The 25,302-nt window shown below is 39.4% G+C and overlaps 2 protein-coding genes across 3 annotated transcripts in view; both read left to right on the forward strand.

Annotated features, from left to right (window-relative positions):
* The window catches only part of septin7a (septin 7a), a 47,526-nt gene extending 44,371 nt beyond the window's left edge, over positions 1 to 3,155 (forward strand). For both annotated transcript variants that reach the window (XM_065293404.1, XM_065293414.1), the window contains 3 exons: positions 287 to 422; positions 827 to 972; positions 2,064 to 3,155. In XM_065293404.1, coding sequence (XP_065149476.1) covers positions 287 to 422; positions 827 to 972; positions 2,064 to 2,100 — 319 coding nt within the window. In that variant the 3' untranslated portion in view covers positions 2,101 to 3,155. The remainder of the gene's footprint in view (positions 1 to 286; positions 423 to 826; positions 973 to 2,063) is intronic.
* Positions 3,156 to 6,677: 3,522 nt separating this feature from the next.
* The window catches only part of eepd1 (endonuclease/exonuclease/phosphatase family domain containing 1), a 40,795-nt gene continuing 22,170 nt past the window's right edge, over positions 6,678 to 25,302 (forward strand). The window contains exon 1 of the mRNA XM_065293438.1: positions 6,678 to 7,768. Coding sequence (XP_065149510.1) covers positions 6,936 to 7,768 — 833 coding nt within the window. The 5' untranslated portion in view covers positions 6,678 to 6,935. The remainder of the gene's footprint in view (positions 7,769 to 25,302) is intronic.

The raw sequence follows: 25,302 nt of genomic DNA on the forward strand, positions 1-25,302 counted from the left end.
TAAATCCTGGTTAATGAATCACTTCACAGTTTACGGGGTTGTATTTGAATCAGTGGGTCACTGTGCTATTTGGAGCAGCGTTAATCTTCCACCCGCACACTAACACAGCTGCGGTTCTGCTTACTAACAGTTTCACCTTTCTAAAGCCTTACACGCTAGGGTCCTGTCTTACCTCTCGTCTCTTCTCCTACATCACAGTTGTATTTGTGTTCATAAACCTCAGTCAATTGTCTGATGAAACTGTGTTTGTGCATCGCTTTGCGTTTGTGTACGTCTGGGGAAACAGGAGTCCTCTGGCACAGATGGAGGAGGAGAGGAGAGACCACGTGACTAAGATGAAGAAGATGGAAATGGAGATGGAGCAGGTGTTCGAGATGAAGGTTAAAGAGAAGATCCAGAAACTTAGAGACTCGGAGGCAGAGGTACTACCTCACACACACAACCTGTACCATATAAAACATATTGCAACGTTTGTATACATCTCAGGTTCTCCATTGAAAAGAATGCCACTATTAAACTTGACTAAACTGCAAGCCTTTGTTATCATAAATGGTATCTTAAAAGTATATATTTAGTATCTTTTATTTAGTTTGTGCCATTTCTTAAGGGGGAATTGTATCATTAAGGGACCATAAACTGAATCTGAGATGTTAGATGTTGAGTGTTACTTTTTTTTTACTCTTGTTCATAATTAAAACAGCATCCTGTTATTTGTCTTGGGTTCACAAAGGTCTTCAAGTGTTTCTGTTGGTATCTGTCAGTTCCTTTCGTTGGTCAATTGTAGTTGTATATATGGTTTGAGTTCCTGGTGTGTTTGTCTATCTAGCTCCAGCGACGTCATGAGCAGATGAAGAAGAATCTGGAGGCCCAGCACAAAGAGTTGGAGGAAAAAAGACGTCAGTTTGAGGACGAAAAGGTCAACTGGGAGACCCAACAACGCCTGCTGGAGCAGCAGAAACTGGACGCTTCCAGGTACACACACTTACTTCAGAAACCTCATAGAGTTACACACCAGCGCTCCTTTTCAAAACTCCAGGAATATTCCAGTTTAAGAAAAAAATTCAGATAATTTACTAATTTAACGAATATAGTAATATTAAATTTATAATCCAGGATTTTTCTCATTTTAATGGACTTTAATGGCCCCCAACACTTAACAGTAGTGATGCACCGATGTATCGGCTGCCGATATTAATCAGCCGATTTTTGATGAATTTGAAACCATCGGCATATCGGCAATAGCACGAGAAAGGCTGATACCGATTGTTTATTAATTAACTGCATAAAGAAATCCATTATATGTAAAAAAAATGAGTTAATGTTGTTAATAAAATAAATGCTGAATAGCAAAAACCACCTCTGAAGGTTGTCATGCTGTCTTATTATATTTGTTTTAGCTTAATTTGTGCCTCTCTTATTATGTTGGTCAGTTGAATGTTAATTAGATCCAATCCATGTTCAGTAAAAATAATTTGATGCAGAAATAAACTAGCTAATAGACCAACTGTATAGTATTGTATACAAGTGTTTAATATCGGTATCAACATCGGTATCGGCCAGTAGTTGTTTGTTTAAATCGGTATCGGCCCAAAAAATCCTATCCGTGCATCCCTGCTTAACAGTTTTAATGCAGTTTAAAATTGCAGTTTCAAAGGACTCTAAATTATCCCAAACGAGGCATAAGGGTCTTATCTAGCCAAACGATTGTAATGTTTGACAAGAAAAATAAAACATATGCCCTTTTAAACCACAACTTCTCATCTTCCTCCGTTCGTGTGACACACCAGCGTGACCTCATGTAATATGTTGTCATGTCAGGAGGTCACGGATGTGATTAGAGTCCTTTGAAACTGCAATTTTAAACGGCATTAAAACTGTTAAGGGGTCCAATAAAATGAGAAAAATCCTGGAATGTTTTCCTCAAAAAACGTAATTGTTGTACCAAGCCATACTACATCCATTAGCTACTATAAAATTATTTTACTATTGTATACTAAATCTGTTGACAAGGTTCCCAGTGTTGATTTCATCTAATTTCTCTCTTTATCATTTTATTTATTCAGGACCTTGGAGAAGAACAAAAAGAAAAAGATCTTTTAAACCACCCGGACCATCAACACATCCTAGTTGCCAATTGTACCAGCCTGGACCCTCAGTCGACCAAAAAAATACATTTATATACGTACAACCCCTTGCTTTTCTTTTGTTGTTTTTCACTGCTGGTGTTTGTGGATCAGACCCACTGACCTGGAAACACATCTGCCCATTCTGTTCTCTTTCCACATCTAAAAACATCTGACATTCATGCATCCATTAGGGCCGGACTGCACAGAAACCGAGAGATGTGTAGCTCGCGTAACATATGAATGAAACTTACAAACAACTTCTTGGAGATATGCAATATTGTTTCAAAGAACGTCCACTTAAAAAACTGTACGGTAACTTTTAATTCCCTTTCTGTGTCAGTTGTTTGCTAAATGTTTTTAGTTCCAGAGGTCAGTTCCTCTTAACTGCATATTGATTGACAGCATCAATAAGAACTAAAGGCTGAATCTTACCTCAGGCATTTGTTATCAGACAACTTTGAGGCTTTTTTGCCCTTTTCATAATTGTTAAGCTCTTCCAGTTTTGTGTAATTTAAATTATTTAGCCATTCATGCAACGTTTGACTAGTTACTGTTTTGTCATGTTCATTTTTGTTCTTTCATATATCGGCGCAGCTCTCTGTTAGTTTATATCTTAAGTGGAAGTCATTTACAGAGCCTTTATAAACGTCACATGATATGTTAACGGATCCTCCTGTTGTGTTAGGATTGTAATGTGATGATGCAAATGAGTCTATTCTGAGAGTTGTGTACTGTAGGAGGAGACATGACACATTGTGAGGCTTTAAAGTGATTTGTTAATGTCCAATGACCACTGGTTTGTTTTGTGTTTATTTCTTATATTAATTGATACAGTGAGCTGCCAGTCTTGGCCAGTTTTCCTTTTTTTTTTTTTTGCTCCATATAGGCACTGAGTTTCTTTCCAGAGCTGCTCCCATTTCCAATACCACAACTAGCTTTCTGTCATGTACTTTGCAGGTTCTTTTTTATAATTTGTCTCGCTTCATTTTTTATTAAGTCACAAATAAACTTGTGATGATGCCACTTGAATTGCTGTAGTTTGGCTTTAATGCAAAAATTTTGTCCAGACTGTTGACATTGATGTGGTGGAAATCCAGGGCTAAAGTACAATATACAGGTGCACTTTTAATGTAATCTTGTGAGGTAAACGTTTGAATTTTTTAAGCAACAACATGCCAGGATATCGATTGTCAACATTTGTGGGAAATCTAAACAATCTACTTCAAAACAAGCTGTATACGAGAAAGTTTACTGTTTACTGTATGTATCCCATAATGCAATAGCCTCACCTTTCATTCCTAGTGAAACTTTAATCATGAAATAATTTTGTTGTAATTTTTTTACATTTGCAAATGTAAAAAAGCTTAAACATGCATTTTAATCTGTGCCCTGTCCAGGAAACCGCCCCATTGAGTTCATATTAGTACCTTAAAAGGTACATATTGGTACCAAATTTATACATATCTGTAAACATTATCTAAATTGTACACTGTAAAACCTAAAAGTTAACTCAACTCAAACCATTTAAGTAAACCGGTTGCATTAGTTTTAAAACACAAACATTTGAGTACTGTGAACTTAAACAAATCGAGTCATATGCAGTAATGCACTTATATTTCAGTTCACACTACTTAATATATACATAATTGCACATGACTCAAGTTCACAGTACTTAAATTTATGTGTTTTAAAACTTAAATGGTCTAATGCAACCGGTTTACTTAAATGGTTTGAGTTAAGTTAACTGTTTACAGTGAGGACTTTTTTTCTGACAGTGTAATTTAAACATTATACACTATATAAGGGTCTGTATACATAAAATAACTTTATATTATTCAAACATTAATGTGACAGATTGGTTCCTTTTTATTATTTTTCTGACGGTGAAGCCTTTAAAACATTTTTGTGAAATAATGTCTACTCCTTCACTTAATCATAAAAAACGTGATGCAGTGTGTAATGTGCACAATTTAGGAAGGTTAACTTATGCAGTATGCAGATTTGACCAATAGGGGGCAGTGCATGTATTGTTTATATCCAAAAGCTTCTCAAACTTTGTCAAGTGATATTTGGGAAATTCTTAATCTTTTATTCATTAATATCTTGCAGGATTTTTTTCCCAGCATCTACCATTTAAAATAACTACATCTGTAGTTTTGGTTTATTTACTTGGGGCTTTATGTATTATTAAAGCTCGTATTGAAAGTAGACGATAAATCACTATTGAATAATTCAAACTGGCAAAGTTGAACGGTTCAAGCTAAGGTTTTTGCCAACAGCTGTCTCATAAATATAAAGGAAATACTTACAGTAATCCACTTACAATAAAAGACTTTGACACAAGGCAAAAATAAATAGTGTGCACAAGACTTAAACATGATACATCACATGATTACATAGTGTTATCAGATTTCTTACTATACGTGTCGATTTGTCAACTCTTTTTGATTGACCACATAAAGGAACTGTTTGCCCCCACACCTTCAAAAAAAATTTAATGAATAACCAGAGGTCCCACCGCTAAAATAACTTTAAAAAAAACACACGCACAAGTGCTTTAACAAAATAGGAGCATGATTTGAAGTCATTATAGTAATTTGTTCGGCACACAGAGGGACGAAATTGTTTTCTATGAAAATGTATTAATTCTAAAAAATGTAACAAATAATATTGGGTGGTTTCCCGGACAGGGATTAGACCAGTCCTAGACTAAAATAAATGTAAGAGCTGTCCAAATTGAATGTTTTTAGTAAGGCATGTTTGTTCAAACTAGTTATTTTACTAAGGTCTAATACTGGCTTAAGCTAAACACTCTCCAGAAAACCACCCATGTGAATTTAACTTAATATTTCTTTAGCTATAGCTATTACCCAGCAATGTTTAAAATACTGTCATGCGAAAACTATTGTAAGTTCATGAATGCCTTCTGTAAAAAGCAAATTCAGTGTTTTCTTTATGAGTCTCTGAACTGTGATCAGCTCCACTGATATTTCTGTGTGTTTGGCTTTTCCTATCATGTAACCTTTATCCCCTTTTAAGTTTAGCAAACATAAAAACCTTTAAACTAATAGAGACTTTTAGCAAGCTGTGGAGGGAGTAACATGCACCCACTGACAAAGACCCTTCCCTTATCAGGTGACTACTTGTTTCTGTGATTGGTCCACTGTTACCTCTGATCATCAAGCTAGATTCTGTTTCGGCCAATCAGTGCTAACTTACATTTTTCACATAATAGGGTTCAAACTAAATGTTTGTTGCAGGTATGTGGTAAGGATTTGAAAGGTAAATCAATGTTCCAAGGGTTCACAAAAAAATACTGATGCAGAAAATATATTCTGGAGTGTATAATAAATATCTTGTGAGATCTATATGATGCTTGAAAGGATGCACCAAAGGGACAAGAAATAGAGATGGTTCAGTTCAAAATCCTTTTTGGACCTTAATTTTAAAGAGTAGTCTGGAGATTGTTAATGAGATGTTGTTATTGCAGTCTCATAGCCGTCTGTGGCGTTCTGGCTGTACCCCATCCTGATCAAAGGATACTTTTATGTAACTAACACAAGCCCTTTACTTTATGCATGGGCCTTCTTGGTACCTCCTGCCAAAAACAAGCCTTTACGGTGACATCTTATTGAGGAGGAACAATAGCTTTTGGCTCTCACTGTAGTCTGGCCAGTCTTTCAGACCACTTAATGTCACGCTTTATTGGTGACCTCATTCCCATCAGCCTCTGCTCATGGGACGGGGCAACATAACTGGATGGCAAACAAATCTGCAGACCAATGAATCCTATTTATTTACTTTCTAAAGAAGGCAGGCACCTCCTTGCATGCACTAAAAATGCCAACTTTCAACTAATGAGAATGAAAAGCAGATGATGAGGTTAGTATTTGCATATAAACTCCATTATGCATAATTTCACGCCTACAGTATGTATTTTTAAGTCATTTCAACTTACTTTTATTCATCTTGACTAGAGATGAGATGGTACAACTTATAAAATGAAGTTGACTTCTTTCAACTATTTTATTATACATTTTTAACATCTCTAATCAAGATAAATAATAGTAAGTTAAAATGACTTGTAAATCCGAGTTGATTAAACTAAAAATGTATGAGAGTAATTGTGTGTCTCTGTTCTTTTGTAGCAGACGTGAGCTACAAATATTGACCTATAATGATGAAATCTAAACTTATCAGTCAAACAGACCACGCCCACTCGGCTTCTGAGTTGGATGAGTGGATTAAAAAGCCTTGGACGATTTGATTCATTTTAGAGAATCGGTTCGGTGAAATGATTAATTTTAATATGCTTTTTTCGCATTTTAATAATATTTGTGGTCATGCAGTGCCTGTATTTTTTGTATTAAATTTATGATAAAGTTATATACAGTATATTTATTTGAATTTACATTTTCAATATGCCTATTTGTTTCAGATTTTATTCTGCTGGTGTTGTCTGGTTTATGAATCGGTTCGATCGAATCAATAAAAACTCCGGTTCCACAGAACGACTCTGCGCGAGTCGGACAACATGACATTGAACGAGCTCTAAATTTCACTTCAGACCGCCTGGAGGAGCACCGACATGGACGCAGTTTTCAACGCTTCGAGACCGAGAAAGCGCGGCGAAGTCTACAGAAACTGACAGTTGGAGAGCACGCGTTTCTTCTGTCAAAAAAAAATCGCTGCTAAATAAACATTTTTATATTATGTTCCGCGCGCAGACTAGTTTATGACACCTGGATATTTAACGCTTACATATAGCGGTCTGGACTGGTTTTAGTTTAGGTCAAAATCCAGACACACATGGGTGGAAATCTCGGGTGCCACCGGTCCATCCCCAAGGACCCAACAGATTTGTGCCATGGCACGCGCAAGTTCAGCGCCGCGTGCAACTTCAGCCACATTCTTGTGAACCAGGAGCGGATAAACATAAACACGGCTACCGAGGAGGAGCTCATGACCTTACCGGGTGTGAACCGCGGGGTGGCCCAAAACATCGTGGAGTACCGAGAGTGCATCGGAGGCTTCAAGAAAGTCGAAGACCTCGCGCTGGTCAGCGGAATCGGCGCCACTAAACTCGAGGCTATTAAACTGGAAATCTGCGTGTCGAGCAAGTGCGGCTCGTCCAACCACTCACCGTCATCTCTGCGGAAAGAGCACGAGCACCTGCCGTGCACCGGCGTAAACATCAACACTGCCACGATGCCGCAGCTCATGAGCGTCCGCGGCATCACAGAGAAAATCGCCAAGAATATCGTGGACTTCCGAGCCGTCCACGGCCCGTTTAAAAGCATTGAAGACCTGGTTAAAGTTTCCAGCGTTAATTCATCGCTGTTGGACCGGATCCGGTTCCAGGTGTTCGTGGAGCGCTCCAGAACACCATCGACAAACACGAACGGGGGGTTGACGCACCCGAGCCCCACTTCCTTCAGCGTGTGCAGCGTGGATCTGGACGTTCCTCCTGGTGGACCGGCGTTTATCACTTCTGTCAGACCCTGCGTGGAGCCTCCCGCGGACACGCGCGATGGGAAGCCCGTGGTGCGAGTGGGCACGTGGAACCTGCAGCGCTGCTCAAGTGAGAAAGCCAACAACCCTGGGGTCAAGGAGGTCGTGTGTATGACCTTACTGGAAAACGAGTAAGTTCATTGCAAAGATGACAAAAAGTTTCATGTCACTTCTATGTTTTGATCACCATAGATCAGTCATATGGAAATGCCGTTGCGTGTGAATATGGTAATCTTTATGGTACTGCAGGTGACATGATTTCACAGCATCACTGTATCATGGTACCACCACAGTACTATTGGTAAGGGAATGCTTACCTCAGTGTATTACAACACCATCAGCTTCAACTCATTGTCACAACAGTGCATGTACAGTTTGTTACATTTACTGTAGTGCAGCTTTAAATTATCCTTTATAACCATTATTACAGTGCATTGAAAATGCGCTGTACTGTTCTTACTGGGCTTTTTATTACAGTGCATTGAAAATGCGCTGTACTGTTCTTACTGGGCTTTTTATTATTATTATTATTATTATTATTATTCCAACCAAATTTCGGCAATTAATACGGCTCGAACCGCTTAACTTAGAAACTTCATTCAAACTCTCAAACGTGCGGACTATTCGGGAATAGTGGGCTATGACTTTTATAAGCGATCGGGGGTACGGTCTTCGCCCCAGGGGCGAAAAAGCAGCCGAAAAATCCCATTGACTTAACATGGAGACAAACTTTGACGAGTCGTAGCTCAGACCTAGAATTTCACAGAAACTTGTGACTTGCCACATTTGAAGAGGCTGGCAGGCTCTGTAAGAACATACCTCACAATGGGGTGTAAGTTGTACCCCTGGGGTGTAAGAGGCCCCCAAATTTCCCCATAGACTTATAATGGGGCAGGAATCATGCCCATATAAGGAAATAAAAACGTCCCAGATGGGATATCTTTGCAGCGCAGTGTCGTAGAGACATGGGGGTGGGCTCATTTTACTCAGGCATCCAATCAGTCCCTTAGGATCCTTATTGAGCTATCAAGCCACGCCCCTAGCAACCATTTTGGGCACCCTAGCAACATCTCCCATAGACTGCCATTATAAAATGCCCAGATGGATATCTTTGCAGCACAGTGTCACAGAGACATGGGGGTGGGCTCATTTTACTCAGGCATCCAATCAGTCTCTCACCATCCTTATTGAGGTATTAAGCCACGCCCCTAGCAACCAAATATGAGCAGCCTAGCAACATAATAAACAAAGCCTTATATCTCTGGATCCGGACATCATAGAGACATGGGGGTTGGGTCTTTGGGTCATATTAGCTTCATGCTTGCTTCATGCTAAGTCATGCTAGCTTCGTGCTAGTTTCATGCTAGCTTTATGCTAATTTTATAATAAATCTTGCTAACTTAATGTTAAATCATGCTAGCTTCATGCTAAATCTTGTTAGCTTCATGCTAAATCATGCTAGCTTCATGCTAGTCATGCTAGCATCATCTTAATCATGCTAGCATCATGCTAATAATGCTAGGATCATGCTAATTTCATGCTAAATTCATGCTAACTTCATGGTAATCATGCTAGCATCATGCTAGCTTCATGCAAATTATGCTAGCTTCATGCTAATCATACTAACATCATGTTAGCTTTATGCTAATCATGATAACATCGTGCTAGCTTCATGCTAATCATACTAACATCGTGTTAGCTTCATGCTAATCATGATAACATCGTGCTAGCTTCATGCTAATCATACTAGCATCGTGCTAGCTTCATGCTAATAATGCTAGCATCGTGCTAGCTTCATGCTAATCATGCTAACATCGTGCTAGCTTCATGCTAATCATGCCAACATCGTGCTAGCTTCATGCTAATCATGCTAGCATCGTGCTAGCTTCATGCTAATCATGCTAGCATCGTGCTAGCTTCATGCTAATCATGCTAGCATCGTGCTAGCTTCATGCTAATCATGCTAGCATCGTGCTAGCTTCATGTTAATCATGCTAGCATCGTGCTAGCTTCATGCTAGTCATGCTAACATCGTGCTAGCTTCATGCTAGTCATGCTAGCATCATGCTAGCTTCATGCTAGTCATGCTAGCATCATGCTAGCTTCATGCTAATCATGCTAGCATCATGCTAGCTTCATGCTAGTCATGCTAGCTTCATGCTAGCTTCATGCTAATCATGCTAGCATCATGCTAACGTCATGCTAGCATCATGCTAGCATCATGCTAGCTTAATGCTAGTCATGCTAGCTTCGTGCTAGCTTCATGGTAATCATGCTAGCATCGTGTTATCTTCATGCTAATCATGCTAGCTTCGTGTTTATCATGATAACATTGTGCTAGCTTCATGCTAATCATGCTAGCATCGTGCTAGCTTCATGCTAATCATGCTAGCAACGTTCTAACTTCATGTTAATCATGCTAGCATCGTGCTAGCTTCATGCTAATCATGCTAGCATTGTGCTAGCTTCATGCTAATCATGCTAGCATCCTGCTAGCTTCATGCTAATCATGCTAGCATCCTGCTAGCTTCATGCTAGCATCGTGCTAGCTTCATGCTAGCATCATGCTAATCATGCTAGCAGCATGATAATCATGTTAGCATCATGCTAGCTTCATGCTAATCATGCTAACATCATGCTAGCTTCATGCTAATCATGCTAGCATCATGTTAGCTTCATGCTAATCATGCTAACATCATGTTAGCTTCATGCTAATCATGCTAGCATCATGCTAGCTTCATGCTAATCATGCTATCATCATGCTAGCTTCATGCTAATCATGCTAGCTTTATGCTAGCTTCATGCTAATCATGCTAGCATCATGCTAGCTTCATGCTAGTCATGCTAGCTTCATGCTAGCTTCATGCTAATCATGCTAGCATCATGCTAACATCATGCTGAATCATGCTAATCATGCTAGCATCATATTTCATCATGATAACTTTTTTAAATCATGCTAGCTTCACACTAAAACATGTCAACAGCCAGGTAAACTACTAGACTAAATTTCTTTTACATTTCTGGCAATCAACTTTTTGCATTTTCATGCACTGGTAATTCCTTGGGAATTGCATATCTAGTTATTATTATTAGTGGTGCTTGCATTTATGCAAGGCATCACTATTATTATTGCTCATACTTATTATATCTTATTCTTATGTCTGCACACTTTTTCGGCGCGTAACTCGTCCCGCACGTTTTGTTGTAGATACACTAAAGAGGGCTCAAATTGACCGGTTTATTGAGGAGAGGTGTGCTATGACTTTTATAAGCGATCGGGTGCAGGATTTTCGAAAGGGGGGCGAAAAACCACCCGAAAAATCCCATTGACTTAACATTGGGCCGAACTTTGACGGGTCATAGCTCCGCTTGAGGATTTTGTAGAAACATGTAGGTTACAACATTTGAAGAGGGTGATAGACTCTGTAAGAACATACATCACATTGGGGTGTAAGCTGTACCCCTGGGGTGTAAGAGGCACCCGAAAATTCCCATTGACTTATAATGGGGCAGGAAACATGCCCATATAAGGGAATAAAAAAGTTCCAGATGGGATATCTTCGCTTTACAATATCGTAGAGACATGGGGGTAGGCTCATTTTACTCAGACATCCAATCAATTTACCAGGATAGTCCCAGAGCTATTAAGCCACGCCCCTAGCAACCACTTTTAAGCACCCTAGCAACATAAAATTCAAACAGTTATATCTTGACATTAGAACATCGTAGAATCATGGGGGTTGGACCGTTTTACTCATGACACGGAGGGTAATCACTGGCCGCATCATTGGCCACGCCCAAGCCACGCCCCTAGCAACCAAATTGGAGCACCCTAGCAACAGAATAAACAAATCCTTATTTCTCCGCATCAGAACATCGTAGAGACACGGGGGTTGGACCATTTTACTTGTGACTCAGAGCGTAATAACTTGCGACATCATTGGCCACTCCCAAGCCACGCCCCTAGCAACCAAATTGGAGCACCCTAGTAACCGAATAAACAAATCCTTATTTCTCCGCATCAGAACATCGTAGAGACACGGGGGTTGGACCATTTTACTTGTGACTCAGAGCGTAATAACTTGCGACATCATTGGCCACTCTCAAGCCACGCCCCTAGCAACCAAATATGAGCACCCTAGCAACCGAATAAACAAAGCCTTATATCTCTGCATCAGAACATCATAGAATCACGGGGGTTGGACCGTTTTACTCGTGACTCGGAGGGTAATCACTGGCCGCATCATTGGCCACTCCCAAGCCACGCCCCTAGCAACCAAATTGGAGCACCCTAGCAACCGATAAACAAATCCTTATTTCTCCGCATCAGAACATCGTAGAGACACGGGGGTTGGACCATTTTACTTGTGACTCAGAGCGTAATAACTTGCGACATCATTGGCCACTCCCAAGCCACGCCCCTAGCAACCAAATATAGTACCCTAGCAACAGAGTAAGCAAAGCCTTATATCTCCGCATCAGAACATCGTAGAGACACAGGGTTTGGACCGTTTGACTCGTGACTCGGAGGGTAATCACTAGTGGATGCCATTTTTTTCCCTAGCAACCAAATACAGTACCCTAGCAACAGAGTAAACAAAGCCTTATATCTCAGCATCAGAACATCGTAGAGACACAGGGGTTGGACCATTTTACTTGTGACTCAGAGCGTAATAATTTGCGACATCATTGGCCACTCCCAAGCCACGCCCCTAGCAACTAAATATAGTACCCTAGCAACAGAGTAAACAAAGCCTTATATCTCCGCATCAGAACATCATAGAGACACGGGGTTTGGACCGTTTGACTCGTGACTCGGAGGGTAATCACTAGTGGATGCCATTTTTTTCCCTAGCAACCAAATACAGTACCCTAGCAACAGAGTAAACAAAGCCTTATATCTCTGCTTCAGAACATCGTAGAGACACGGGGGTTGGACCATTTTACTTGTGACTCGGCATGTAATCACTAGTGGGTGCCATTTTTTTCCCTAGCAACCAAATACAGTACCCTAGCAACAGAGTAAACAAAGCCTTATATCTCCACATCAGAACATCATAGAGACACAGGGTTTGGACCGTTTGACTCGTGACTCGGAGGGTAATCACTAGTGGATGCCATTTTTTCCCCTAGCAACCAAATACAGTACCCTAGCAACAGAGTAAACAAATCCTTATATCTCTGCTTCAGAACATCGTAGAGACACGGGGGTTGGACCATTTTACTTTTGGCTTGGAGTATAATCATAAATTGTCCCCTGAAATTTGCCACGGCAAGCACCACTCACATTTTCTTCAGGAAATGTACCTATCTAGTTATTATTATTATTCTTCCAACCAAATTTCGGCAATTAATACGGCTCGAACCGCTTAACTTAGAAACTTCATTCAAACTCTCAAACGTGCGGACTATTCGGGAATAGTGGGCTATGACTTTTATAAGCGATCGGGGGTACGGTCTTCGCCCCAGGGGCGAAAAAGCAGCCGAAAAATCCCATTGACTTAACATGGAGACAAACTTTGACGAGTCGTAGCTCAGACCTAGAATTTCACAGAAACTTGTGACTTGCCACATTTGAAGAGGCTGGCAGGCTCTGTAAGAACATACCTCACAATGGGGTGTAAGTTGTACCCCTGGGGTGTAAGAGGCCCCCAAATTTCCCCATAGACTTATAATGGGGCAGGAATCATGCCCATATAAGGAAATAAAAACGTCCCAGATGGGATATCTTTGCAGCGCAGTGTCGTAGAGACATGGGGGTGGGCTCATTTTACTCAGGCATCCAATCAGTCCCTTAGGATCCTTATTGAGCTATCAAGCCACGCCCCTAGCAACCATTTTGGGCACCCTAGCAACATCTCCCATAGACTGCCATTATAAAATGCCCAGATGGATATCTTTGCAGCACAGTGTCACAGAGACATGGGGGTGGGCTCATTTTACTCAGGCATCCAATCAGTCTCTCACCATCCTTATTGAGGTATTAAGCCACGCCCCTAGCAACCAAATATGAGCAGCCTAGCAACATAATAAACAAAGCCTTATATCTCTGGATCCGGACATCATAGAGACATGGGGGTTGGGTCTTTGGGTCATATTAGCTTCATGCTTGCTTCATGCTAAGTCATGCTAGCTTCGTGCTAGTTTCATGCTAGCTTTATGCTAATTTTATAATAAATCTTGCTAACTTAATGTTAAATCATGCTAGCTTCATGCTAAATCTTGTTAGCTTCATGCTAAATCATGCTAGCTTCATGCTAGTCATGCTAGCATCATCTTAATCATGCTAGCATCATGCTAATAATGCTAGGATCATGCTAATTTCATGCTAAATTCATGCTAACTTCATGGTAATCATGCTAGCATCATGCTAGCTTCATGCAAATTATGCTAGCTTCATGCTAATCATACTAACATCATGTTAGCTTTATGCTAATCATGATAACATCGTGCTAGCTTCATGCTAATCATACTAACATCGTGTTAGCTTCATGCTTATCATGATAACATCGTGCTAGCTTCATGCTAATCATACTAGCATCGTGCTAGCTTCATGCTAATAATGCTAGCATCGTGCTAGCTTCATGCTAATCATGCTAACATCGTGCTAGCTTCATGCTAATCATGCCAACATCGTGCTAGCTTCATGCTAATCATGCTAGCATCGTGCTAGCTTCATGCTAATCATGCTAGCATCGTGCTAGCTTCATGCTAATCATGCTAGCATCGTGCTAGCTTCATGCTAATCATGCTAGCATCGTGCTAGCTTCATGTTAATCATGCTAGCATCGTGCTAGCTTCATGCTAGTCATGCTAACATCGTGCTAGCTTCATGCTAGTCATGCTAGCATCATGCTAGCTTCATGCTAGTCATGCTAGCATCATGCTAGCTTCATGCTAATCATGCTAGCATCATGCTAGCTTCATGCTAGTCATGCTAGCTTCATGCTAGCTTCATGCTAATCATGCTAGCATCATGCTAACGTCATGCTAGCATCATGCTAGCATCATGCTAGCTTAATGCTAGTCATGCTAGCTTCGTGCTAGCTTCATGGTAATCATGCTAGCATCGTGTTATCTTCATGCTAATCATGCTAGCTTCGTGTTTATCATGATAACATTGTGCTAGCTTCATGCTAATCATGCTAGCATCGTGCTAGCTTCATGCTAATCATGCTAGCAACGTTCTAACTTCATGTTAATCATGCTAGCATCGTGCTAGCTTCATGCTAATCATGCTAGCATCGTGCTAGCTTCATGCTAATCATGCTAGCATCGTGCTAGCTTCATGCTAATCATGCTAGCATCCTGCTAGCTTCATGCTAATCATGCTAGCATCCTGCTAGCTTCATGCTAGCATCGTGCTAGCTTCATGCTAGCATCATGCTAATCATGCTAGCAGCATGATAATCATGTTAGCATCATGCTAGCTTCATGCTAATCATGCTAACATCATGCTAGCTTCATGCTAATCATGCTAGCATCATGCTAGCTTCATGTTAATCATGCTAACATCATGTTAGCTTCATGCTAATCATGCTAGCATCATGCTAGCTTCATGCTAATCATGCTATCATCATGCTAGCTTCATGCTAATCATGCTAGCTTTATGCTAGCTTCATGCTAATCATGCTAGCATCATGCTAGCTTCATGCTAGTCATGCTAGCTTCATGCTAGCTTCATGCTAATCATGCTAGCATCATGCTAACGTCATGCTGAATCATGCTAATCATGCTAGCATCATATTTCATCATGATAACTTTTTTAAATCATGCTAGCTTCACACTTAAACATGTCAACAGCCAGGTAAACTACTAGACTAAATTTCTTTTACATTTCTGGCAATCAACTTTTTGCATTTTCATGCACTGGTAATTCCTTGGGAATTGCATATCTAGTTAATCTTAAAATGGTCATTCAGGATTACTGCAATCCAAGACATGATAAAAAAAGTATTTTATTAATTTATAAATATTAAGGGATACTCCAGCCAAATATCAAATTATCCTATTCTCAAGCAATCCGAGATACATATCAATCATCTTATTTTAGTAAATGTCCTTGCTTTTCCAAACTTTTAATGTTCGAAAACAGGGATCAGATAAAAACTGACTTTAGACCTCAAAAAGTGCATCCATCCTGCACAGAAGTAATCCACATGGCTCTAATGGGTTAATAAATGTCTTCTGCGGGTAATCGATGCAATATTGTAAGAAAAATATCCATATTTCAAACTTTATAAACCATAAAAACTAGCTTCTGATAATGGATTGCGTGATTTAAAGATGACATCGTTACCAGACCGCTAGTTATTATAGTTCATAAAGTTTCAAGTATTGATATTTTTCTGAAAATATTGCATTGATTACCCAAAAAAAGACCTTGGAGCCGTGTGGATTACTTCTGTGATGGATGGATGCACTTTTTGGGCTTCAAATTCAGAACTTATTTCCTGATCCCTGTTTTCTCCCATTATAAGCTTGGAAGAGCAAGGACATTTACTAAATAAGATGGTCATTTGTATCTCAGATTGCTCGAGGGTGAGTAAATCATGGGGTAATTTTGATATTTGGCTGCAGTATCGCTTTAACATTTCAATAAAAACTGTAATGTAACAATAACTAATGGCATAAATAACTTTTAATTCTGTTTTTAGAAATGTTTTAACCAGTAGTCTTGCTCATTATTATTTCTTTAGCATTCTTTGGGATATGTTACGTATACATTTAGGCATTTATGTTATGTATTAATGCTATTATATAAAGCAACTTACAAAAGTGAGGGAAAACAGCAAGGCGAATTGTCATAGGGAAGCAATAATTATGAAAGTGTTACACAAAGTTACTTTTTAAGCTTATAGGGGCAGTTTCCCGGACAGTGATTAGACTAGTCCTAGACTAAAATAAATGTAAGAGCTGTCCAAACTGAAAACAAATTGCACTGACATATCTTAAAATACATTGTTTTGCCTCAAAATGCACACCAATAATGTTTTTAGTAAGGCATGTTTGTTAAAACTAGATATATTTCCTAATTAAACAAAGGCCTAGTCCTGGCTTAAGCCAATCCCTGTCTGGGAAACCACCCAATAAAGTTTCAGCACTCTGTAGAGACCTGAAGTTAAGATTTTTTTAATAATGCATTTTATACATGGTCACCACACTTTAATTTATGACTAAATATCTGATTGTATCATTTATTATTTAATCTACTTTTAATTTTTTGCAGTTTGAAAGATAATTTGTCACAATGCTGAACAAGCAAGAACAGACAGATTATATCGTAATGGTTACGGTAGACGTGTGCTTGATCATAGGTCAGAAGTCTATGGTGTTTAGTAGATGTTCATTTGAAAGCGCATTTGACTGTGTTATCTGATATCAGCAGAATTCCTGCCTGCGTTTACTGAGTCTGATTGATTCTGGAAGATAAATGCTTGTACTGTTGGCTGTTTTATGATCCTGAGAAACGCACGCGCACATAGGGACACGCGCACAGATAGACACACCGGCTTATGTAACAAACCTCCCCGAGCCATGATAAGAATGAGGGCACATAGTAGTTAGGCAACACCCCTTGTGTCTGTGTGTTGAAGGGGCTCAAAATAGTAGTAACCACTAACCAGAATCTCTCCATTGACAAAGAGACTATAAAGTAGTTACAAATTATATCAGAAATGAGTGCCATACACAAAACGTAATGTTTTGTGCAGAGTTTCCGCAAACACCTTTGCATATACAGTAAAGATCCCTTAGTAAAACAGACTTTCTCATTGATCATTAGCTCAGGTGTTTGTTTAACTGCTGTACTTGTTTCTGAGAACACACATGGGCTGATAAAGCAAATACATAACAATGTAATTGTTCCTAGCACATATTGAATTTGAACTAATAACAAAAGTTAGAAATCTTCTTGACACCTTAAATCAACTTTCTTCTTAGTTTATTACCTGAAATGGGGGGAAGAGGGGGTGCTGATTTTACAGGGTCATCTAATAGACCAGGGGTGGGCATTCCTGGTCTTGGAGGCCCACTGTCCCTCAAAGTTTAGTAAAAAATCCTGAAAATCCTAATTAAAGGCTACAGGATTACTTGGAAATGACATGCAGATGTGTTTGATTACGTTTGGAGCTAAACTTTGCAGGACAGTGGTCCTCCAGGAACAGAAATGCCCACCCCTGGTCTAATAGATGATTTTACAGGGTTAGCATCCCTCTTCCCCCCATTTCAAGTCCGTAGGTGCTGCAAGACAAAAGAGCAGTGAATAAAAAATCTCAAAGTGCCATTGTCTATTGATATGGACTGACTGACATATGACAAATCTAAACTAGAGAATCTTTTATGATGGTTTGGCCTGTTGGCTAAATAACCATTAAGATCTACTTTAATATTTCGTTAAAATTCAAGGGGGAATTTTTAGGAGGCATGCTAGATCAAGATTTTCAAGGAATCTAACTTAATTTCTAGAGAGTTACTGTTGATAAGAACGGTTTTCCCAAAATAGGCTTTTTGCTGCACCTTATATGAACAAACCAGAAAACAGGTCTTATCGCTTCCGCATGTTGAGAAAACATAAACAACAGCATAAACAGACGACAATATAAACTGTTATGGTATTCAGCTAAACTAGCTAGATGTTTTTATTTATTCTGTTTTAGTATCCAAATATCAGTGAGACGTAAAAAAAGAAACTTTATAATATAAATCTGTATGCAGTGGACATTTGTGCTTATCTTTGGTAGCTTTTTTGAAGGCATCTTGAGTAAAACCATAATGAAGCACATGCAAGACCTGAACCGGAAGAGATGCGAGAATATTAAGCAAAACAGGTCACATTTCTTGAAAGCACATGGATTACTATAGACCAGTGGTTCCCAAACTTTTTCAGCGGGTGGCCCCCCTTATGTACAGTGCATTCCTTCGCGGCCCCCCAAAGAAAATTTGTGACAAAAAACTGTTTTAAAACTCAACATTTTAATAAAAAAAAACAGTAAATTATACAAAAAAGTAGTGCTTTTGGTTAGTAGCCTTATTTTTTTAGGTTTAATTACACAGAATTCATGATAAATTAATGTATTTCATAAAATGTCATAAAACTGGGGCCCCCCTGGCATCATCTCGTGGCCCCCAGTTTGAAAACCACTGCTATAGACAATAATGATGCGTAACTTACGCAAACCCGCTATTGTCTATAATAATCCAGTGCATTGCTGACTAACATGTTTAAACAATAACGAAATCATTGTTAGATTTCAAATGTGCATATCGCAAGAAATAAGCAATTTAATTTTAATTCTTCAAAAAGTAATGCTTGGTCAAAGTTTTAGGTTTTAGTTTTTGTAAAATAACATGTTTTCATGTTTCGTGTGTAAAAAAAATCTGTATTTTCACAAATTTAACTTATCTCTATAGCGCTGTTTTCACTGTCTAAAAAACGGGCTGATGACTTCCTTGTTCTATGAAGTCCCTCCTTCAGAAAAACTTGATTGTGTAGCTTGTTTAGTGTGTTGTGATTCGATAGCAGCTTAGCTTAGCAGAGCCGTTTAAGCTAAAGCTAGCGACTGACGTATTCCTGTGGGCGGAGTTTAGTCAAAAACTTTATAATGACGTCATTCACAGGAAATAGAGAGCTGTAGTCCAAACCAGCGTTCGCTGTAGGCTTTGAAAGGTGACTTCTGTGAACTTTGAGCTTTAGCATTTTACAGGTATTATTTATGCTATTATAGCAACATTACACACTAACTAAAGTTTGAAAATGGGATCCAGAAAAATGGGACCTTTAAAAACTAAAATATTGACATTATTTATCGAGGAAGTAATTTGCTGCCATTTTCTTTGTGTAGTCCGTGAATTCCGTTAAAGAAAATATATTGCTTTGCATTGAACTTTGAGCTTTATAATTTTGCAAGCATTATGTATGCTCTTAACAGCAACATTACACAACCAACTAAAGTTTGAAAAATTATTTTTTTCTAAAAAAAATTCTTTATATTACAGTAACTAAAGTGGTGTGGTAACACCATAGCCATTTCTCAATGTCAAGGAAGGATCATCGGAAGACAGAATTTCGAGGATGCTACGTCATTGACATCCGTTGAAGGACTGTTCCAATGTCGAGGATCCTCGGAATTTCAACCGACGACTGAGTCCTTCATTCGAAAAATATCATATACAGGAAAGGCTATGTGTATCCTTCGCGCTCTTGCCGTGCTGAAATCACCCACAATCCTATGTGCGCGTCGACGAAGCACAACTTTTTATTGACGTAATGACACAGTAACGTGCACTTGCTAGCCTGTTCCATTTACGTGTTCTCCGAATGTTAATTAGGAGCCAGGCCTAGCCTCTGAAGGAAGTGACTTGTAAGGACCAGTTCTGCCAACGAAGTATCCTTGATATTGAGAAACGGCTCCTGTTTTTATTTGAATCAAGTGTGCCACACACGCCCTGAAAAGTGATGTCTTAATCGCCCCCCAATGAATGGTCCCAGTATAGGTCATAAACCCTGCCTCCCCTGTGTTATTCAATGGGACTTGAGACCAACTAAACAATTTAATTACACTTCAACTATCTTTTTTCCGAAGCTGGTTTCTGTCATTTACTGTAGTTTTTATCATGCTTATGTAATTTCAAGTGTTTGTTTTTAAAATAAGTTTGTTTTTAGTTAGTTATTTAATGCTATAAAAATGGTGGTGTGACATTATGATTGACAGCTGTGATATGCGCATTCTGCGAGAGCGGGGCCTTGAGTTCGCGGCTTTACTTCCTGCTCGCTACTGTGCAGGACTGGTTCCGAAATCGCTACTGCGCGGACTCAAGAGTCGAGACCCAAGATGTCCGCGCCGTATCGGGACACTGACGGCTTCACTTTTCACTAATGGGAGAGAGAGAACGGCCGTCGTCCATCTCTTTTTACAGTCTTTGATTTAAATGTTATGTGGTATTACCTGGGTGGCTCAGGGGGTAGTACTGTTACCTCAGTGGTAGCATGGCAAAAAGAAGATCTTTAGTTTCAGCCTTTCTGTGGAGTTTGCATGTTCTCTATGTTTTAGCGTGGAAGTTCTTGCCATGAATTAGATGCTGGAATGGCGTTAAGGAATAAACAACAAACAAACATGGTGGTGTTACGTTATCATTTTATTTTATATGGAAACTCTGTACTATGGTAAATCTAAGTGTAAATCAATCACTTTGTAATATGATACCCACATTACTTTATTATAAGCAACAGACTCCTTAGTTTTGTATCTGCTTGATTCTGAAAAAAAAAAGTTAAATATTGAATGGTTTGTTACTGAATGCAGTGTACACCTCACACTGTTTCCCTCTGGCTCTCATCCAGCAGTGCATGCTGGGAGACACTGCAGGTCATTCGAGTCCTCCTGTGTCCTGTCAGTCAGGAGGAGGCTGCATAACAACAAACTTTAGCTACTGACCTGGGCTCAGCTTTGGGGTATTTTGTAAATCAAACGCAGTCTTGTGGACATCTGATTTTTAATCTGTGTGAAAGACCACAGTGCTCAGGGTGATTGGTGAAAATGGCATAACGAATTTCGAATCTCTGAATTACGCAGGGCAGAGGAAGCACGCAGACGGCTGATCTGAGGTTACTGTGGTTCATTCTGAGTAAGACATGGCCTATAGTAACCTTGCCAAACACACACGCCAAGTCAAACAGCCTGACTCATTTCCATATCTATTAACTAAGATGACTTTCAGTCTTCTGTTGACATGGTACTGTACTGTAATAAAGCAAGTCATCTTAAAAACAAAAAAGTTTGACCTCAATTTCAATCTATTTTTTTCTTGTTTTCCATTAAATATCATAGATTAAAGGCGCCTGAGGTGCTTGTCTATGAAAAAGTCATTACAACTACAAGCATACAAGATGGTTGCTAACGTGTTGTTATATGGTTGCTAAGAAGTTCTGAGTGTTTTTAGCATAGGTTTTAGAGGGTTGTGGGTGGTTGCTGGGATCTGGTCAAGGGTTGTGTTTGTCAGGGTGTTGCTAGGATTTTCTTGGTGGTTGCTATGGTCTTGCTAGTATGTTGTTGTTTGGTTTTTGTTTACTGGCCCAAGTCACAAGAGGCTACCCTTGTGTCCAACAACCTTTATTTACTGATCTGGATTCAGCTTTGTTTTTTTTTTTGCTAAATAAAAAAATTCTAAAAGACATCTGATCTGTATGAGCTCCTGCACTTGAATTCACACAGCCTAAACTCCGCCATTTTGGCAGGCAATTATAGAGCGCATGATAGTGGTTGAGCAATAATTTTGTGGAAAATTCACACTGTCAGTCCATATCCGAATTGGTGCATATCCGAATTGACAGACTCACTGTCCATATTGTGTATCACGACAGTTCAGATCCGATCTGCGCATCCTGTAGCATTCTGCCATGTTCCGGATTATCTGCACTGTTTCTATGGCAATGACGTCACGTTGGCACAACGATATAGACGGTTTCAGTAGTAACAACATAAACGGCTGTCGTGGTCCGCACGTAACTTCCGGTAAACTCCGCTAAGAAAAATAACAACAAAGTTCTTTAAACATAGTTTATTTATATAACAAGCAAAAAAACAACACATAAATTACCTAGGAAACCAAAACATCAGTTTAGCAACTAGTCAGACCATTAAAGCAACACCAAAGAGTTTTTTTTACTTTAAAATAACGTTTCCAAAAAAGTTTCAGTTGTTCATCCACTCGAAACAGGGTGAACAGCATTTTCACATTCGCTTTGCAGCCCTCTATCGGCAAAAAAACGCACTAAAAAAGTTTCCGACCGCCGGGTCGCGGTCCTGTAGTTTGAGTGAAAACTACAAAAACTTGCTTTACGGCAGACCTACAATCCAATCAGAGCCAGCTTTGCTGCAGTATTTACGACAGTGGCTAATGGACAATTATGCTTCTAACCTGTAGGGGGAGCAAAGAGCAAAAACTCTTTAGTGTTGCTTTAAGAAATGAAACCGGAAGTAAAGTTCGAATCCAGACGTGTATTGCGTCAGTGCTAGGGATGTGCACGAGTACTCGATTGCTCGAGTACTCGAACGTAGCATCGATGATCGATCATGAAAACGATGATCATGTGGGTTTATTTATTTATTATAGATATGGCGGCATTTGTATGGCTGGTTAGCATTACACGCGCATCTGATAGTAAAGACTGGGTCTGGATATGCGTGTTTGACGTCGTGTCGAGCTACGCAGACCGGCGTATGACATCAGTTACGTTACCATGCGTGATTCAAAAACAAACGGCGCGGCAGCAACCCGCCGATCCGCGCAATGCGTGGCAGCCCGCCGATCCCGTGAAGCAACCCGCCGATCCCGTGAAGCCGGCCACACCTCACATCACTGAGGCACTATGGTTTAAAAGGATGCCGTGATTTTCGGAAATACTGTCAGTCAGGTGCAAAATGTACAGCGCCGTCAAAAGTTGAATGGGTTATCATCTCATATTTAAACATCAAATATCAAGAGATACCAGAGAGCCATACGAGCATTACATCTTGAACAGGTAAGGGACGACGACACAGCTAATCGCTAAAATGATAGCAAAAGACTTAAAGCTGGTTAATGTTATAAAGCTTGTGCTTTGACTGGACGTGTTTAAAAGCACTGTTTATGATGCACATTCACAAAGAGAGTTAAACTTTCTGTACATAACTTAGTTGAAAAGTTGAAGTCTTGCATTTTATGCAGATAGATGCACGTTGTACATTTATGTTGTATAAACGCCTAATATTATGTAGAGTGCGTCATATAGAAAGCGCTTCGGTTTGTGTTTATTAACTTAACCCTTTAGTTTCACTTCATCACGCAGCTATTCCTGTAAGAGGTTTCTGTTAAAAACATTTAATTCATAAATAATCTAGTATGTGTTCATTGTTCTGTCATAGTTCATAGTTCAAAATTAAGTTTTATTTGAGTGTTTTTAATAAAAATATTTTCATTTTCACTATGACGTGATTGCCCCGCCCCCAGTTAATCGAGTACTCGTTCTTCAGACCTATGGATTAATCGAAATGAAAAAATGACCTAAATGCACATCCCTAGTCAGTGCATTGTATTGCATCCGATGAAACGGTCCATAACTTGACGTCTGACGTTGTAGAAACTATATTCCCTAATACATGGACTCTCCCAAACACCCCTATCTTTTCGTCCGAAATGGACCGTTCCAAAGTTTGCTGGGGTTGCGTTTACATTACCTGACAGCATGACGTAACCAAAAAGCTACACAAATGTGATCAGCGGTCAGACTGAAATGGAAATGCGATTTGAAACAGATTTCAAACCACCTGAAACGGATTCGGGGAAAAAACGTATTTCATGCGATTTTTTTGGCCGTTCGCACAATCTAAATGTGATCGGTTTACAATCGGATATGCACCAAAATCAGATTTGACATGACATTGTGAACAAGGTATATCTGGGCTGATTCACATTAAAAGGCATTAGGGATCTGTTATGTTTCCTCTATTTAAGTTTTGGATGTACATAACTATATCAAGTTTCAAGTTTGTTTATTTTTAGACTGTTTCAGCAGCAACAACATAAACAAGGGGCTTTCGTGGAAAACGCGTAACCTCAGGTAAATTTCACTAAGTATAAATAACAACAAAGTCCTTTTAAAGTAGTTTATTTATATAACAAGCAAAATAAACAACACATAGATTACCTAGGAAACCAAACAATTTGTTATTTTTGACAAGGTATTTGTTCAAGAGTTCAGTTTAGCAACTAATCAGACCATTAAAAAACTGAAACCGGAAATTAAGGTTATGACCAGATGCGTAATCTTGTCACCGCATGTGCGTCCGATGAAAATATCTGAAAAAAACAGTGCATAGGCTGACCAAAGTGCTGTACAATGATGAATAAAAATAAGTTAAAAGAGAAAAGGGATACATAAATAAAAACAGATAATAAAGCAGTAATATTATTAAAATAAAACAATCTGATCAAACTGATCTCCAGATCTAAGAATACGGGATGAATTGTGGTGGTGAAGAAGCTCTGAGAGAGAGAGAGAGGTGCTGGACTATTCAGGGATTTATATAAACGAAGAGCAAGATTTTAAAATTGATCGTGTATTGTACAGGAAGCCCATGTAGTGATCGTAAAATGGGGTGACAGGATCAAATTTGCGCTTTCCCTAGAGGAATTTAACAGCAGCATTTTGAACTAGCTGAAGAAGCGCGACAGATTTCTTTGAGATGCTGCATAGTCCAAGTGGCAAGTAGATAATATGTTTGTGTTTTAGTGGCAAGTAAATATGTTTATCGTAACAGTGAAGAGATAACCCATGCTAAGTGAAAATAAAGCCCATTGGCAGCAGCACATATAAAGAAAAGGGCATGTGCAAGACAAGTATGGACTCTGAGGTACACTGTAGGATAGTTGCGCTATGGAGAATGAGACGTCACCCAAGCGGACACAAAATTGTCTATTTGTCAAGTATGCTTGAGTTGAAACAATTTAAGAACATTTCCCTGCAATCTCTTTTGAATAATTTTTTTAAATTAAGGTGTGCAGTAAACTCTGTTGCCATGATACTCCCGCTGGCGCCATTTATTTCATATTCGCTCCCGGCTGTTCTTGCCTGCCAGTTTGGTGGCCTAAACAAAATGGGTCATGTGATGTCAGAACCCCTATT

This window comes from Paramisgurnus dabryanus, chromosome 19 (genome assembly GCF_030506205.2).
Source record: "Paramisgurnus dabryanus chromosome 19, PD_genome_1.1, whole genome shotgun sequence".
Classification (NCBI taxonomy): domain Eukaryota; kingdom Metazoa; phylum Chordata; class Actinopteri; order Cypriniformes; family Cobitidae; genus Paramisgurnus; species Paramisgurnus dabryanus.